A 16,865-nucleotide genomic window follows, 5' to 3' on the forward strand; every position below is an offset into this window, starting at 1 on the left:
TTAATTCCCTCTTTACAAGGCTCCTACTGGAGTCTGGGGAAGCATCTAAAAATATGACAAAAAGAGGACTTAATGGATTTATCAGGATCTAGAATTTACTTTTCACTGTGCCAAAGTCTGGGAATTCTTTTCTAACTTACCTCACACTAATATTTTCTCACCGGAATCACTGAGCTATCCCCTTCTACTCCAACCCCAAAATCTAATCCTCTTTTCTGTATTCTATGAGCCATTCTTCGGTGCTTAGGATTACCTGGATAACTTCCCTTCTCCCCTTATGTTTCACGTATATGAACCTAGTTAACTTGCTCTAGGAAAATATCTGCTTCTTCATTCATGTTCATGAAAAGGACTCTATTCTCAGTTAAGTGCTCATCATTCCTAGTTCCTAAACAAAATGCAGAGAAATCAAAGTTCTGCGTTCTTTTCCAAAGGTTCCCACATTCAAAAAATAGGGGAGAAGTGATGAGAACACCATCTGTCCTTGTTTACTACACAAGATTCTGAGGTCCCTAAAGATGCTCCTCTGAACAATCCTAGTGATGTCATTCAGTCTTCCACCAATCAGCTGTGGTGATTAATCCTCACTGGGTTGGTACCTGGCAGCAGAGTCACCAAATTCTGTACACATGGTCCAAGAACATAACCCACCTGATAACCGGAGTTACTTAGCATACGGCCTCTACATTCCCATCAGCCAGAACCATGAGCTTTTTTCCCATGAGCTTTTTCAAGGTTGGTATCTATGGTTCCTCATGGCTCTGCACTTTTCCTGAAGGTCTATTTACTTTCCATATATATCTGAGCATGACTCTGTATTAGATGCTGAAGGTGTGCATGTATACAAGGGTGAACAAAAGAAAGACACTGTACCTACTCTTTTGAAGCTTAGAACCTAACAGTGGACACAGACAGTACAAAGTAAAACAGTGATAGCACCCTGATGAAAAGCAATACAGTTCCATGGGAGAGTGGAACAAACAAACAGAATTTAGTTTGGGGGTTCACTGATGGAATCTTGGAGGAAGTGACACTGTGTCAAAATTGGAAGATGAGTGGTACAGTAAGAAATATACATATGGTCTTTGTCTCAAGTTTCTGGCACAGAGCTCCTAAAACCCTTGAAATCTCCTATGTGACAGGACCATCCCCTCCCCTATTTTTTATACAAATGTTCATAATGGCCTTATCTGTAATAGTCAAAACCAGGAAACAATATAAGTGTCTATCAGGAGGTGAATAAACAAAGTGTGGTTTATCTTTACAGAGACTATTACTCATCTTTAAAAAGGAAGAACTTATCTTTAATTTTAAAACATTTTTAAAATGTATTTTTACCAGATTTATACATGAAGTAATTTAAATAATACAGAAGAGTATAAAAAAATTAGAGGGTCTCTGAGTCTGAATTAACTATTTTTTATAACACATTTATGAAGATGTTATTCAGGAGTGTCTTTTTTCCTCTCATGGGAGGGAAGGACCTAAATAGCTTCAGGACTGGGGCTGCCACCAGAAAAACTAATCATGTGATTACAGGGTTATACCATTCAGCCCCTATCACACCTCCCCCTCCAGGAGGGGAGAGTGGATGGAGGTTGAGTTCAATCACCAGTGACCAGAAATTTCACCAATCATGCCTATGCAATGAAACCTTGAAAAAATGTGGCATGTCGAGGTTTAGGGGGCTGATGAACACACTTACGTGCTGGGAAGGCATGGTGTCCAGAAAGAGGATGAAGTTCTGTGCTTTCATACCTTGCCCAATTAATCTCTTCCACTGGGTTGTTCCTGAGTTGTATTCTAATAAACCTGTTATTTTAAGAGTAGTCTTTTCCTGAGTTCTGTGAGGCAACAGCAAATTGGTGAATCTGAGGGGGATCATGGGAACCCCCAAGCTTGTACTTGGCCAGGCAGAAGTGTGGATAGCCTGGGGACTCATTTGTGGTTGATATCTGAAGTGGGGGGTAGTCTTGTTGGATTGAGCCATTAACGTGGGGTATGTACTAATTCCAGTGGGTGTCAGAGTGAACTGTAGGACAATCAGTTGACGTCAGAGAATTGGTTTTTGTTTAGAAAAAACAAGCAATGCATAAAAGTACATAGGCGAAGGGTAGGGAGAAGAAAATTCCAGAAAGAAGGAAAAATATGTACAAGTGCCACGAACTGGGGAGGAGTTTGGTGCTTTCTAAGAAATAGAAGGAGGCTCATGGAATGGGAATACAGAGAAGAACAGCTAAGGTGAAGGGAGAGAGGTGAACAGAGGTTCATGCAGGACCTTGGTTTTTATTTTAGATACAACCCAGAATCACTAGATATGAGATAAGTGGTTAGATACAAATTTATTTACGGTTTTAAGACCTCCTCTGGATTTTTTGTGGGTTGTAAGGGAGCCAAAATCAACCAAAATAGTCCTGGTCAGACTGTGATGGTTGGGATTAGGGTGGGGAAACAGAGGTAGGGCAGCTCAGTGTTTTTGATAGCTGTAACTGCTGGGATCTGGTAAGGGAATGCCTGCTGGGTGTGAAAGGGAAAGAAGTGACTTGGAACTGGCAGCATAATTTGTCAATTAGTGATGTGGGGAAGACGGGTGAGGAAGGATCAGAAAATTACGCTGCAGATGGAGCTGGCAGACTTTCACCAGAAAACACAGAGACGGAAGATGGCCAGGGTCAAGCTCTGGAAGAAAAGCAACAGTGAGAGGCTGAATAGAAAAGATAATTCAGGAAGGGAGGCAAGAAAGAGCAGCTTCAGGGTAGTATGTGGTCATAAAAGGCAAGAAGAAGGGTCTCACTGATAGAGTGGTCAGTTGATTGATGAAAAGCCAAAATGATAAGACGTGAAGAGCAACATTTGGATTTAGCAATAGGGCTGTGCTAGTTGCCCTTAATAACAAGAAAATTAGATGAGCTGTGGAGATGGAAGCCAGATAAGAGAGGGCTGAAAAGTAAAAGAGGGGCTCCAGTAAGGATTTTTAGAGCAGTAAAAACACTATATGATATGACGATGGATATGTCAGTATACATTTGTCCAAACCCCACAGAATGTACAAGACTATTAACTTCAGATGATTATGATGTATCAGTGTAGGCTCATCTTTAGTTAAAAAAAAAAAAAAAGTACAATTCCAGTGAGTGATGTTGAAAATGGGAGAGGCTATGTGTGTGTGGAGGCAGGGGCTATATAGGAAATCTCTGTACCTTTTTCTCAATTTTGTTCTGAACCTAAAATTTATTTTAAAAAATAAAGTCTCTAAAAATTAAAAGAAAAAAGGAAGGAAGGAAGGAGGGAAGCAGGGAGAGCGAGAAAGAGAAAGAAAAGGACAGTGAGTGTGTCAGAGAGGGAAAGAAAAGGGGGAGAAGGAGAGAAAGAAGGAAGGAAGAAAGAGAAAAAAAAAGTCTAGAGTATATAGATACAAGGAGGGAGAGAGTTTTGGGGAACTTCCAGAGTGCTGAGGGGACTACATTCAGAGTGGCCACACCAGATGGCTTCTTCTCTCCTCCCTGTTTGTGCTGAGCAACTGAAGACAGCAAATAAGGCAGTGAGCTCTGGTCCTTGGGCTGGAGAGGCCAGGCAGGATGGATCCTCTCTCATTCAGAAGACAAATTAACAATACATCTAATACACCAGCACACTCTCCATCTATACTCCACACTCACTGGAGGCTGTGACAGAAAGAAATGGCATCCATACACAAGTAAACATGGACTCTTCAACACGATAAAAAATCAGACATTGAGGAAAACGAACATTGTGAAAGAGAGGTACCAAACAACAACAGATGATATCTGAGACAGTTATTAATAGCACAAAATAAGACTTCAAAATAATACAATAAAATTTATTAGTCTCAGAAAGGAATATGAAAGTAAATGGCATTCATAAAATTGAAACAGGCTACAAGGAGTAATATATTAGAAATAAAATGCAAATGTTAAAAAAAAATCTCACCAGATGACTCAATAAAAGAAATGGACCCAATACTGAATTAAATTAATGAGCTGAGGAGCTCACCTAGAATGTAGTACAAAAGGAAAATGAAAAAGAAAATGAGAGTTTAGTTAAGAAATGCAGGACAGATCCAGAGTCTCACTCACTCATCCAACTAAGGCTGAGAGTCATAGATAACTTTCAAGTTCTCAGAACTCACTTTAAAACCTGTAGGGGAGATCTCCAATTGGCCCTGCTCATCTGTGCATGTCAAATCACATGTTCATTTATAGATGGGCTACCCCTGAGTGCTAGACTGTTAAAGGTGACTAAGCAGTATAATAAAAACATGAGCAGAGTGAAGTCCAAGAAGGGGTGGACTCTGGGGTGATTATGCCAGAAGATTTCATAGAGGAGTAGACAGGTTGGGCTCTTAATATGCCCTTGCGTCTAGTAACTGTGCTGAACTCATCTATTAATTCTAATAGTTAATCTGCAGATCCTTTACTTTCTATGAATACAATATTGTAAGTAATGACTTTTTCTAATTCTTATATATTGATTTTTCTTGTCTTATTGTATTGGCTAAAATCTCTATCAACAATGTTAAATGAACTAAGTGATAGTTTTTGTCTTTCTCTTGTTTCCAAACTCAAAGGGAAAGCTTCTAATATTTTACCATTAAGAATGTGAACTGCTGTTGGCTTTACATATTATTCTTTTATTAGATTTAAAAATTATGTATTTATTGTTGCACTGGGTCTTCGCTGCTGCACACAGGCTTTCTCTAGCTCCAGTGAGTGGTGGTTCCTCTCTGGTTGCCGTGTGTGGGCTTCTCACTGTGGTGGCCTCTCTTGTGGCAGAGCACTGGCTCTAGGCACGTGGGCTTCAGTGGTGGCAGCATGCAGGCTTAGCGGTTGAAGTTCACAGGCTCTAGAGTGCAGGCTCAGTAGTTGTGGTACACGGGCTTAGCTGCTCCACAGCATGTCTTTATCAGATTTTAAGCTTCTTTATACTCCTAGTCTCCTAAGAGTTTTTAAAATGGATATTAAATTTTATCAAATGCTTTTTCCCCATGGATTAAGATGATTGTATTAGTCTTCTTTATGCAATTAAGATGAATTACACTGACTGATTTTCTGATGCTAAACCAGCCTTGCAATTTCTGGAATAAACCCAACTAGGTTATGATATAAAAGTCTTTTTACGTTATTGGCGCGTTTTTGTTTCCTTATTTATGAGTGAGACTGGCTTGTAAATTCCATTCTCATATTATTCTTGTCAGGTTGTGCTAAGTTCATAAAATGAATTGGGGAGTATTTATTTTTTTCTATTTTCTAGAAGGTTTAGTTAATTATTATTTCTTCCTTAAAATGTTGTAAGTTACCAACAAAGCCACCTGGGCCTAGAGTTATCTTTGTGAGAAATTTTTAAATTATGTATCGTTTTAAAATAGATATAGGACTATTCAGTTATCTATTCCTTCTGTGTGTTGGTAAACTGTATATAGTTTCATTTTGTTTTTTAGTTGTTTCATTCCATCTGTTCCATTTTCAAGTTTATTTGCATAAAGCTGTTCATAAAATATTTTTCTAAAGGAAAAAATGTGTGCAGGATTTGCAGTAATGTCCCTCCCCCCCTTTTAATTTCTGATTATTTGTATCTTCTTTCTTTTTCTCTTGGTCACTCTTGCTAGTGATTTATCAATATTATTCTTTTCAAAGACCCAATCTGTGGTTCTTTCAATCCTCTCTACTGTACCTCTTCCCCTATATCATTAATTTTTGCTCTACTTATATTCCTTTCTTCTTTTCTTTAGGTTTAATTAGTAGTTCTTTTTCTCATTTATTGAGAGGCTTGTTCTTTCTTTTCCAACATATGCTTTTATAAAGTGGTGATCTCAACCTTAGCTGCAAGTCGAAATCACTTGAGCGTTTAAATGCTTGAGTTCCACCCCTACAGATTCTGGCTCTGGGATGTAGCCTGGGCATCAAAAGCTCCTCAAGTGATTCTACTATACAGCTAAGATTGAGAACCACAGATTTAAAGCTATATCCTCTAAATACACTTTTTGTTTTCTTTAAAAACTTTTATTTTAACTGAAGTATAGTTGAGTTATAATGTTATGTTAATTACTGCTGTTCAGCAAAATGATTATACATATACATTCCTTTTTAAAATATTCTTTCCCATTATTGTTTAACATAGGCTATTGAATGAATACAGTTCTCTGTGTTATACAGTAGGACTTTGTTGTTTATCCTTTGTATATACAGAAGCTTATATGTGCAAACCCAAACTTATCACTGCAACCCTCCCCCAACTCCTTCTCCCTTGGTAGCCTGTTCTCCATGTACCTGAATCTGTTTCTATTTCATAGATAAATACAACTTTAACTTTGTCCCACAACATAATTTTCTGCTTTGTTTTAATTTAAATAAAAAATTTTTAATGGGCAAATGCAATATATTGTTTTAGCTAGGTAAATGGTCAGCTTTGGGAAAGAGGGAAGGGGCTGTCACTAAGGTAAATATAAAGTAACTTCTAGGATACTTGTAATACCCCGGGGGAAAAAAAAAACTCTTGTCACAGGTAGTAGTTACATGAGAGTGTTCAATTTGTGATAATTATTAAGCTTACAATTTCTAAGTGTATAATATAAAAATATTATACTTCAACATACATTTATTAAAGAGAGAAGACAGATCCCATACAAACAGTGGGAATGATAATGACACTAACTTTCTCAATATTAATACTAGAAGCTAGAAGAAACAGCATAATGCCTTCAAAAATTCTTTTTTTTTTTTGGCCACAGTGTGTGGCACATGGCACTTATCTGACTAGGTATGGAACACATGCCCACTGAATTAGAAGCACCGAGTCTTAACACTGGACCACCATAGAAGTCCATACTTTCTAAATTCTAATGGAAGGTGTCTCTAACCTAGAATTCTGTGTTCAAAGTTTCAATAAAATGTGAGGGTAAAGCTAAGACATTTTTGGACAGGAAAGGTCATAGAAAAGTCATCTCTACATGCACCTTTCCTCAGGAACTTCCTGGAGAATGTGTATAAGGTGGGAATAAACAGGGAGACAAAGACATGGGATGAAGGAGACAAGAGACTTCAACATAAGAAGGCTAAAGAAATTCCCAAGACGACAGTTGTGCAGCAGGCCTCAAAAACTAGTGTACTTGGGAGCAGCAGGTTTGGGTTCTAGGGCAGAGGCAAGAGAATCTGTGATAAATCTCTTTATGTTTATGATTATCTAGGCCAAGAGAAACTAAAACCAGGAAAGTATCTTCTTGTGTTTGACCACATCAAGAGTGTTCAGTTCTGTCAGAGTATAGGGATAAGTCAAGGGTAGCTACATAGAAAACCAAACAATTAAAAATCCTAAATATGGCAAACATTACATTTAACACAAGCAAAAAGTGATTCCCCCATCCAAAAAATGGGGAAATATAATTAGAGTTCAACTCAGTAGAAAATGGGAGGTTTTTATGGTTATAACAACATAAAATAGTGACTCCTGATTTAGCCAAACATTGTGATATAACTATATTACAGAAGTGGGATGAAAGGGAATCTATATCTGTTTATAGTGTGTGGGGAGCTGCTGGGAGAGGTAACATAAGATAATAAATCCTTATCTTTGATGTTCTTATCAGTAGGACATCAAAAGATGACAGAATTGAAAAATCAAGAAAGAGTTTAAGCATGGAGAAGTAAAAAACAGCTAAAATAATTTAAAGCTGTGGGACATGATGCTATTGCTTCCTCTTACAAACACGGTAGCACTTTATTATGTGTAATAGTATTTTCTTAAAAATACTGTTAAACTGAAAAAGAAACTATAAAAACAAAAGGATCTCAAGGCCTAACAAATCACTTTTAGGTTTAAAACTCTAGATAATCACCTGAAACATCTCTTGAACAAGCAGCAGCATATATGTAGCTCACATCGTAATCATTATTTTCTGTTATTTCAACTCCAAATCTTCCCCATATGAAAAGTCAAATTATCTACATTTTAGTATAGGGTACATGAAAAGCTACCTCAGAAAGCCAGAACATACAAACCAAATGTCATTTTATCAAATTAGATTGAATGTACTGTAACTGACATGTAACTTTTCAGGAACATATATAAAGTTAGCTTGGTCTGTTCTGCAAACACAAGATTATTCATTTACCTTTCATGGGTTGATAATTAATTAAATTAAGTACCCAAATCAAAAGAACAGATAGTTTGTATAAGTGAAATTACCTGAAGAAGGTCACGAAGAACTGTACTAGGTCCATAAAATTGCTGTGCTGGGAGAATGCAATCTGTGACAGAAAACCAGGTAGAGTGATTAGGTTATAAGACAGAACCATCAACTCAGCCTTCTTGCTGAAGCAGGAAGACATTAACATTTCAAGAGATTAACGGAATTTTTTCACTTGAGGAAAAGCACCCATCCCTTATAGTTTTTCTTGCTTAATTGCCAAAGCAAAAGTGATATTCTGAGACTGAAGACAAATCCCTATAGCCCCTCTGCTTGACACCAGAACTCAGTTTTTAGTCTGACCTGGAAGACATCTCAGAGGCCTACATCTTAATGAGGTGGATGAACCTAGAGCCTATTATACAGAGTGAAGTAAGTCAGAAAGAGAAAGATAAGCATCGTATACTAACACATATATATGGAATCTAGGAAGATGGTACTGAAGAACTTATTTGCAGGGCAGCAATGGAGAAACAGACACAGAGAGAACAGATCTGTGGACATGGAGAGAGGGTGAGATGTATGGAGAGAGTAACACAGAAACTTACATTACCATATGTAAAACAGATAGCCAATGGGGATTTGCTGTACATCTCAGAGAATTCAAACAAGGGTTCTGTATCAACCTAGAGGGGTGGGATGGGCAGGGAGATCGGAGGGAGGTTCAAAAGGGAGGGGACATATGTTTACCTATATGGCTGATTCATGTTGATGTCTGATAGAAAACAACAAAATTCTGTAAAGCAATTATCTTTCAATTAAAAAAAAATTTATATGTAAACACCTAATGACAAGCAAGTGAGTTTATTTGCTACCTCCTTGTGCCCTTATCAAGACAAAATGCTCTCCCCTTTTGCTTCAAATTCCAATTCTTAGATCTACCATGAGGTGGGCAGCCTCCTTTAGTGTGCTTCAACCCTTCTGACACTTAATGTACCCAGTGGGTATTCACTTCAAGATAATGTCCCTTTAAAATAATACTTATCCCAAGTTTTACTACATTGGATATCATCTGACAGTCAATATAACACCAACTGGAACCTAAATAATTTTATACCAAGAATATTATAGGGACTTCCCTGGTGGTCTAGTGACTAAGATGCCATACTCCCAATGCAGCGGGCCTGGGTTCAATCCCTGGTCAGGGAGCTGGATCCCACACACCAAAACTAAGACCCAGCACAGCCTAAATAAATTATTAAAGAAAAAAAAAAAAAAAAAAGAACATTGTAAAATCTCTAACATAGCTCATCAAATCTAAGACACCACTAAAACAGGTATTGTTTTGTGTACTTTTAAGAAAACCACTGATTTATACTATGACACAATGCTTTTAAAATAACTGTTTAAGGTGTATCAGAGGTATCAGAGATATTAGAACATTAAAAAATGTGCAGCTTAGAATTTACTGCTAAGTATGATAATTGTGTCCTTACTACCCTATGACACACATGGTACTAGCCAGGAGTGTTCTCTGCTTATTTTTAAGGGACCACAGCTCTCCTTGGAGAGAGGATGGTGCTATAAATGAAACAATTATTGAAGATGATAATTATTCAAATAAACACAAGAATGACAAGAATCATAGAAGTATATGATTGGCATCTTCTTTTCTTAATCCTGGCTACACACCCCCATCCCTTGTCAACTCCCACTCTATAGAATGCAAGAAAAGTGCTACAGCCTGGGCCCCAGCACAGTAACAATACTTTGCAGTCTTTTTATAGTCAGATTCATAGAGGCTCAAGAGAGAAGAAGCGTCCAGTGTTTTTCTTTCTGATGCTCTTATTTTCTTTTTGACATTCCATAAATAAATAAAGGTCCAATACTACCTATTCAGGCCACAGAATAATATGGGGCTTAGAATCGGAAGTTTTTGTGTTTGCCCTCTAGCCACCACTTATACTGAAAAATACAAACATACATAGACATCATAGATAAGGAGAAACCATATTCTTTGCTTTTCTTTATTATAGTAGTCAATCCTTTAGGTTTCTTGAGACAAGGAAAACTGCAAAATATGGCTACAGTCATCACATAAAAGGTTTTTTTTTTTAATTAAGAAGCTGAATATTTTATTATTAAACTGTTTCTTATTTGCCTGCAAGGCTGTTGCTCCACTGTATAAAAATAGCACCAGCAAACACAGTATATTGCAAAATTAAGAAAGTAATATTCTTCATCGGACGCTAAACAACTAACAAAATTCCCCACTGCCAGTTATTTCTAGTAGGAAGATCATTTTGACCCAAATATAGGGATGGCTGTAAGCAAGTTACAATATTATACAAGGCTTAAGATAACCATGTTATCCTTCAATTACATAATTTTTATAACTAGTTTTATCCCAGATAATATTATAACTGGAGCCTAGCCTAAAAATCATCAGGTGCTGTAAAAAAGATGCACAATGTTTATCTGAAGTCATTAGGACGTTAAGGGGTATTTTCTTCAGGAAACATTGTTATAAGTAGTTTCTTTTGCTAAAAGTTGCTTTTTAAATATCTATCCAAGTTGTTTCAAGCTAGTTTATTTAGGGGTTCCATTTTCACTCAATAGATTTTAACCATTTCTCATTTGCTTCTTCACTCATTAGGTCATCTAGTTCTGAAGGGTTACTGAATGTCATCTTGACCAGCCAGCCATCTTCATAACAAGATTTATTGATAAATCCTGGATTTTCTGCTAGAGCTTTATTAATTTCAGTTATTCTCCTGATAAAGGAGAACAGAGTTCACTAGCAGTTTTCACACTTTCCAAAGCACCTAACTCCTCTTGTTTGTTCAATTTTGTCCCAACTTCAAGCAGAATACAGTAAACAACATCTCCCAAAGCTTCCTGTGCAAAATTGCTGATTTCCACTGTTTCAACACCATTTTCTGTGGTTACCCTTTCATGTTTTTCTGTGAATTTCTGCACCGAGAGCAGAGCGGGGCTGGTGCATAGTGCTGGTAAGGCACCCGCCGGCAGCCCCCAGGGCCTTGGCCAACAGCATGCGTTGCATGCTGAGATAGCGTGCAGGCTGCCCACCACGGCCCGCAGGCTCCTCGCCGCTCGCAGCGCCGTGTTCGCAGACATAAAAAGTTTTTAATAAGAATGGAGAAAATCAATTATATGAAAAACGTTATTCAATCTTGAGGAATGAAGAGTCCAGGTTACAAGACATAAAGACACAAATTCTAGGCCATCTAATTCTGTTAGATTTTAGTCTTTTAAAACAGCCAGTGTGGTTGGTCTCCAAGACTCACATCACTCTAAAAATGGCCTTCTTTTGTTGAATGTTCATTACCTAAGTCTCCAAAGTTACAAAATTTCATAAGAAAGCAAAACTTATAACAATGTTTATGACCACTTAGAAACATCTAGCCCTGCTTTAACACTCAGTCTTGTTGTTTAATCTCTTGATCAATGGGTCATGGACTTACTGTCCAAATTGAGAACTTCTGAGAGTGCAAGACAGTGTTACTAAAAATTACACTGTGACAACAGGCATGAATGGGGCTGTCTCCTATTCAAAGACTGTCAAACAAGGCAAACCATCTGCAAAATCAGTCATAAAAAATGAGATTTTAGTGAAAGTGCTATTGGAGAACCGATTACACAAAACCATTGACAAATGAAGACTTGGCAGAATTACCAAGTGAAGAGGGATGAAAGATACAGACTTCAAAAACCTTCAAAGACTTCAAAAAGTCCTTCAAAAACCTCTGAATATGACTGAGAGCATCTTGGGAAAACTGTTGAGACCTTTGGCTATTCTTTTTTAAATCAAGCTGTAAAGTCAAATCTGAACTGAAGGACTCCATTCCTGCTGTCTTATCTCTGAGAACCATATACACAACTTCTATATTTTATAAGCCACACTTCCATATTCTTATCTTGCTCAATTTTTCTTCACAGCCCTTAAACGTATACTTATTTATAGGCTTTTCTTCCACTAGAAAATAAGCCCCATAAGGGACTTTGCCACTGTCTATTATATCTCTAGTGCCTAAGGCAGTGATTGGCATGAAGAGGTTAAATAAATATTTGCTAAATAAATGAATATGATAATTGGAAAAATAATGACCCCATCTCTCTTCAAACTCTACAGCTGCAACCATAATTTAAATTTTTTTAACTGTAAAATTACATTTTGCATACTCTTGAGTTTCATTTTTCAAAATAATATCCCAATTTGACCTTTCTTTCATGATTTATTATAAAAAACATTCAAATGTGTTTGTGGGTTTTTCTGATACTAAGGATAATGAAGACCTCCTATAATAAAATCTATTTAATACAAAGAAGAAAATTCAATTACAATTGATAAATAAAAGTCACAATTAATTTCTTCTCCCTTTCCAAACAGTAAGTATCACTCTTCACACGCCATGTTTTCACACTGGCTATAGACTCAACTTTCAGCAATATGTTTGATTAAGATGTGCTTGCCCAGGGTGCTTTCTGAGTGTGCTATATGAAATGAAACACAGAAGCCCTTCCAGCCCCAGATCTGGGGTAGGATATTATAAACTTGCACTTCCCAAGCACTAAGTTTATGCTTCAGTGAAGCAAATGATTTCTGGTTGCAGTACCACTATTGTCCTACAACGTCTGTAACCAGGGTGCCTTCCCCAACCACCTGCAATGGTGGTGGTCACTGTTCAAACCTACAGTGATTGAGTCCTGTCCTTCCAAGTCCTTTGGGGCCTAGCACAAACACTTCCTTTCTCATCCAGCTATCCCATCTTCCACTGGAAATTGGCTCTCTTTTCTACATTCTCAGCACTTGATCCACTTCCCTTGGGGTATAGAATAATCATATTCTACTTACACTATGGCTGTGTACCTAGAGATATCTTGAAAAAGAGGATTCCTGTATTCTTCTATGAGTATATTAATTATTGGCTTTTAAATTGTTGTAGGAGAAAGAATGAAAAGGTAATTTCCTACCTCCCACACAAAAGCAGACACACTTTTATAGTCCAAGAACTAGACCATCCATGGTTCTCAAACTCTGCAGAGCTTCCAACAAAGTCAGAATCCTGGTCCCTTTTACCACTCCAATAGCTTTAAGCTCCCCAGGTTATTCTGATACTGGTGTCCAGGGGCCACACCTTAAGGAACTCTGAAATAAGGAATTATTGAAAAAAAAAAAAATCGGACTTCCCTGGTAGTCCAATGGTTAGGACTCTGTACTCCAACACAGGGGCATCCATTTGATCTCTGGTCAGAGAATTAGGATACAGCAAAAACCAAAAGGAATTAATCTGGATCTTCCCCAGGGGTGGGTGTGGGGGTGAAGGAATAGGAGCAGAGGAAGAGAGGCCTGGCCCAAACTTTAAGACTAGAAAACAGAGGGAAATGAAGGGAATGGAGAAGATGTTTTAGAGTTCTGAGAGTAGAGAGAAATAAAGGGTGACTGCATGGTAGGCTTTGGGAGGCTCTGAAGTACCAGGGATTATTTTGCACCCAAGCCTGCCACACGTGGGAGTGAGGATAGCTGCCTTCAAACAAACCTCATGGCTATGGGGCAGGGCACCAGGAGTAGCAATCAGTGAATGAAGATCTCTGGACCCAGTGAAGCCCTGAGATTTCTGCATATGCCTGAAGGAAGGGGATGGGACTCTGTGAATACAGGCTGAGAATGAATTTTATCAACTATGGTGGGTACAGGCTAAGCCCAAGTTTACTGTAAAAATAAGAAAATATGACATATTATATTCAGCTGCCACAAAACAATTTTTTTAACATTGGTATTTTGCATCTACTACATGTAATACAAAATACCAATGCTAGAAAATTTTTGTTTTGTGGCTGTTGAATATAATACACAGAAGAGCTGTACAAAAAAGATCTTAATGATCCAGATAACCATGATGGTGTGGTCACTCACGCAGAGCCAGCCTTTCTGGAGTGTGAAGTCAAGTGTCAAGTGGGTCTTAGGAAGTACTGCTGCCAATAAAGCTACTGGAGGTGATGGAATTCCAGTAGAGCTATTTAAAATCTTAAAAGATGATGCTATTAAAGTGCCACACACAATATGTCAGCAAATTTGGAAAACCCAGCAGTGGCCACAGGACTGGAAAAGGTGAATCTTCATTCCAATTCCCAAGAAGGGCAGTACTAAAGAATGTTCAGACTACTGGACAGTTGCACTCATTTCAAATGCTAGTAAGACTATGACCAAAATCCTTTAAGCTAGGCTTCAGCATTACACAAACCAAGAACTTCTAGATGTTCAAGCTGGGTTTAGAAAAGGCAGAGGAACCAGAGATCAAACTGCCAGCATTCACTGGATCACAGAGTAAGCAAGGGAATTCCAGAAAACACCTACCTCTGTTTCACTGACTACATTAAAGCCATTGACTGTGGATCATAACAAACTGTGGAAAACTCTTAAAGAGACAGGAATACCAAACCATCTTACCTGTCTCCTGAGAAACCCGTATGTGGCTCAAGAAGCAACACTTAGAACCTTATATGGAACACCTGACTGGTTCAAAATTGAGAAAGGAGTGCAACAAGGCTGTTTATTGTCCATTCAATGCCAGGCTGTATGAGTTACAAGCTGGAATCAAGACTGCAAGGAGAAATATCAACCTCAGATATGCAGATGATACCACTTTAATGGCAGAAAATGAAGAGGAACTAAAGAACCTCTTGATGAGGGTAAAAAAAGAGAGTGAAAAAGCTGGCTTAAAACTCAATATTAAAAAAAACTAAGATCATGGTATCCCGTCCCATCACTTCATGGCAGATAGATGGGGGAAAGGTGAAAGCAGTAACAGATTTCATCTTCTTAGGCTCTAAAATCACTCCAGATGGTGACTGCAGCCATGAAATTAGAAGATGCTTGCTTCTTGGCAGGAAAACTATGACAAACCTAGACAGTGTATTAAAAAGTAAAGACATCACTGCTGGCAAAGATCCGTACAGTCATGGCTATGGTCTTTCCAGTAGTCATGTATGGATGTGAGAGCTGGACCATAAGGAAGGCAGAGTGCCAAAGAATTGATGTTTTTGAACTGTGGTGCTGGAGAAGACTCTTGTCTAAGATCCCTTGGACAGCAAGGAGATCAAACCAGTCAATCTTAAAGGAAATCAACCTTGAATACTCATTGGAAGGACTGATGCTGAACCTGAAGCTCCAATACTTTGGCCACCTGATGGAAAGAGCTGACTCATTGGAAAAGACCCTGATGATGGGAAAGATTGAAGGCAAAAGGAGAAGAGGGTGACAGAGCATGAGATGGTTGGATGGCATCACCGACTCAATGGACATGAACTTGGACAAACTCTGGGAGATGCAGAGGGATGGGAAGCCTGGGGTGCTGCAGTCCATGGGGCCGCAAAGCATCAGACACAACTTGGCGACTGAACAGCAACATGTAATCTACAAAGCAGGTATAAATGAATGAATAGGGAAAGATCACTGTTTAGCATAGAAGGTTTGAAAAGAGAGAGGGAAGAACCTCTAATTTGCCTTTATCTCCTCTACCAAGAACGATCTTCACTGTTACTATCATTTAAGTCAGGGAGAGGATGGGAATGCTCTGTGAGCTAAGTTTTCTAGCTCCAAGGCAGCACCCGTCAGGCTGAAAGAAAACCCAGGGTCTATATGCACATGGCAGAATCTCTGTGGGCTACTTCCTTGATCCCCTGAGGCTAGCAGCTCCATCAGGGCCCAGCCCCACCTGGTCAGAGAGCCCTTCCAGACTGTGGCCCATCTGCTCCTCAGCTCTCCCTGAAAAGCCAGGCTCTGCAGATACTGAAGACCTGACATTAGGACCAGAGAGGGTTTAAGTGGTCATGGTGGCCCTCTGGCTCCTGGTTGGACCACGTCAGTCTTGCCATGTAACTCTGAACACTGCAAAGCCAGGAGAGGTCTGACTGCTCCCATAAGAACTTAGGCCTGTTTACAAACAGCTTTCCAGTCAGGCCTCACCTTTGCCAAGGATGGAAGATTCCATGACCACCGGCTGAGCTAGTGCTGCCACCACTGTGAGTTTCAGTGACACAAAACATCTTTTTTTTTTTCTTAAACCTAATTTCTATATGGAACTCTGTGTTGAGACCATAGGCCCTGGACTGGATCCAGTGACTATCACCTGGCTTCACATACCACCAACCTAATGCTGGTTTGTGTAGGCACAGAAATTGTATGCCCAAGCTTTGGTCAGAGCCTCAAGACTGGGTAATGCCACCGACCCGCTCATTCCTGACATGCAAGCTAACACTCACCATCTGTCCTCTGCCAACCTCTGGGCTCTCTTCCTCAAATTTCCTTCCAGCCATTCATTTTTACCACTCTCCAGAATCTATCTATTTTATCGTGTTCATCAGTAATTTAAAAACCACTAAGGGGTTAAAAACCACTCTGGTGGTCCAGATGTTAAGATTCTGTGCTCCCAATGCAGGGGGCCTGGGTTCCATCCCTGGTTAGGAAACTAGATCACACATGCTTCAACTAAAAAACCAAAAGAACCTCAAGAACATTAATAACTATATATACAAGATTGATTCCTGCCCACTCCCTCTTCTTCTTAAGACTTCTCTCCAGAGGCCCTCTCCTCTAATTAGATTTCTTTTCAGTTCTTCTGGTGGCAGGGAGGAATGGTTTACCTTTTTATCACTAATAACTTTTTGCTTTCTTTTGTAAAAATTGTTACTTCTTGAT

General features: G+C 38.8%; 1 protein-coding gene and 1 pseudogene across 2 annotated transcripts in view; both read right to left on the reverse strand.

Annotated features, from left to right (window-relative positions):
- The window catches only part of ATRN (attractin), a 185,014-nt gene that overhangs the window by 32,860 nt on the left and 135,289 nt on the right, over window positions 1-16,865 (reverse strand). The window contains exons 25-26 of one of the 2 annotated variants that reach the window (XM_018057411.1): window positions 8,203-8,264; window positions 3,821-4,956 (exon numbers count right to left, since the gene is read on the reverse strand). In XM_018057411.1, the coding sequence (XP_017912900.1) occupies window positions 4,941-4,956; window positions 8,203-8,264 (78 nt within the window). In that variant the 3' untranslated portion in view covers window positions 3,821-4,940. Of the gene's footprint in view, window positions 1-3,820; window positions 4,957-8,202; window positions 8,265-16,865 lie in introns of those variants that run through there. The other variant, XM_018057410.1, reaches the window with a different exon arrangement.
- LOC108637397 lies at window positions 9,423-13,935 on the reverse strand (annotated as a pseudogene).

This window comes from Capra hircus, chromosome 13 (genome assembly GCF_001704415.2).
Source record: "Capra hircus breed San Clemente chromosome 13, ASM170441v1, whole genome shotgun sequence".
Classification (NCBI taxonomy): domain Eukaryota; kingdom Metazoa; phylum Chordata; class Mammalia; order Artiodactyla; family Bovidae; genus Capra; species Capra hircus.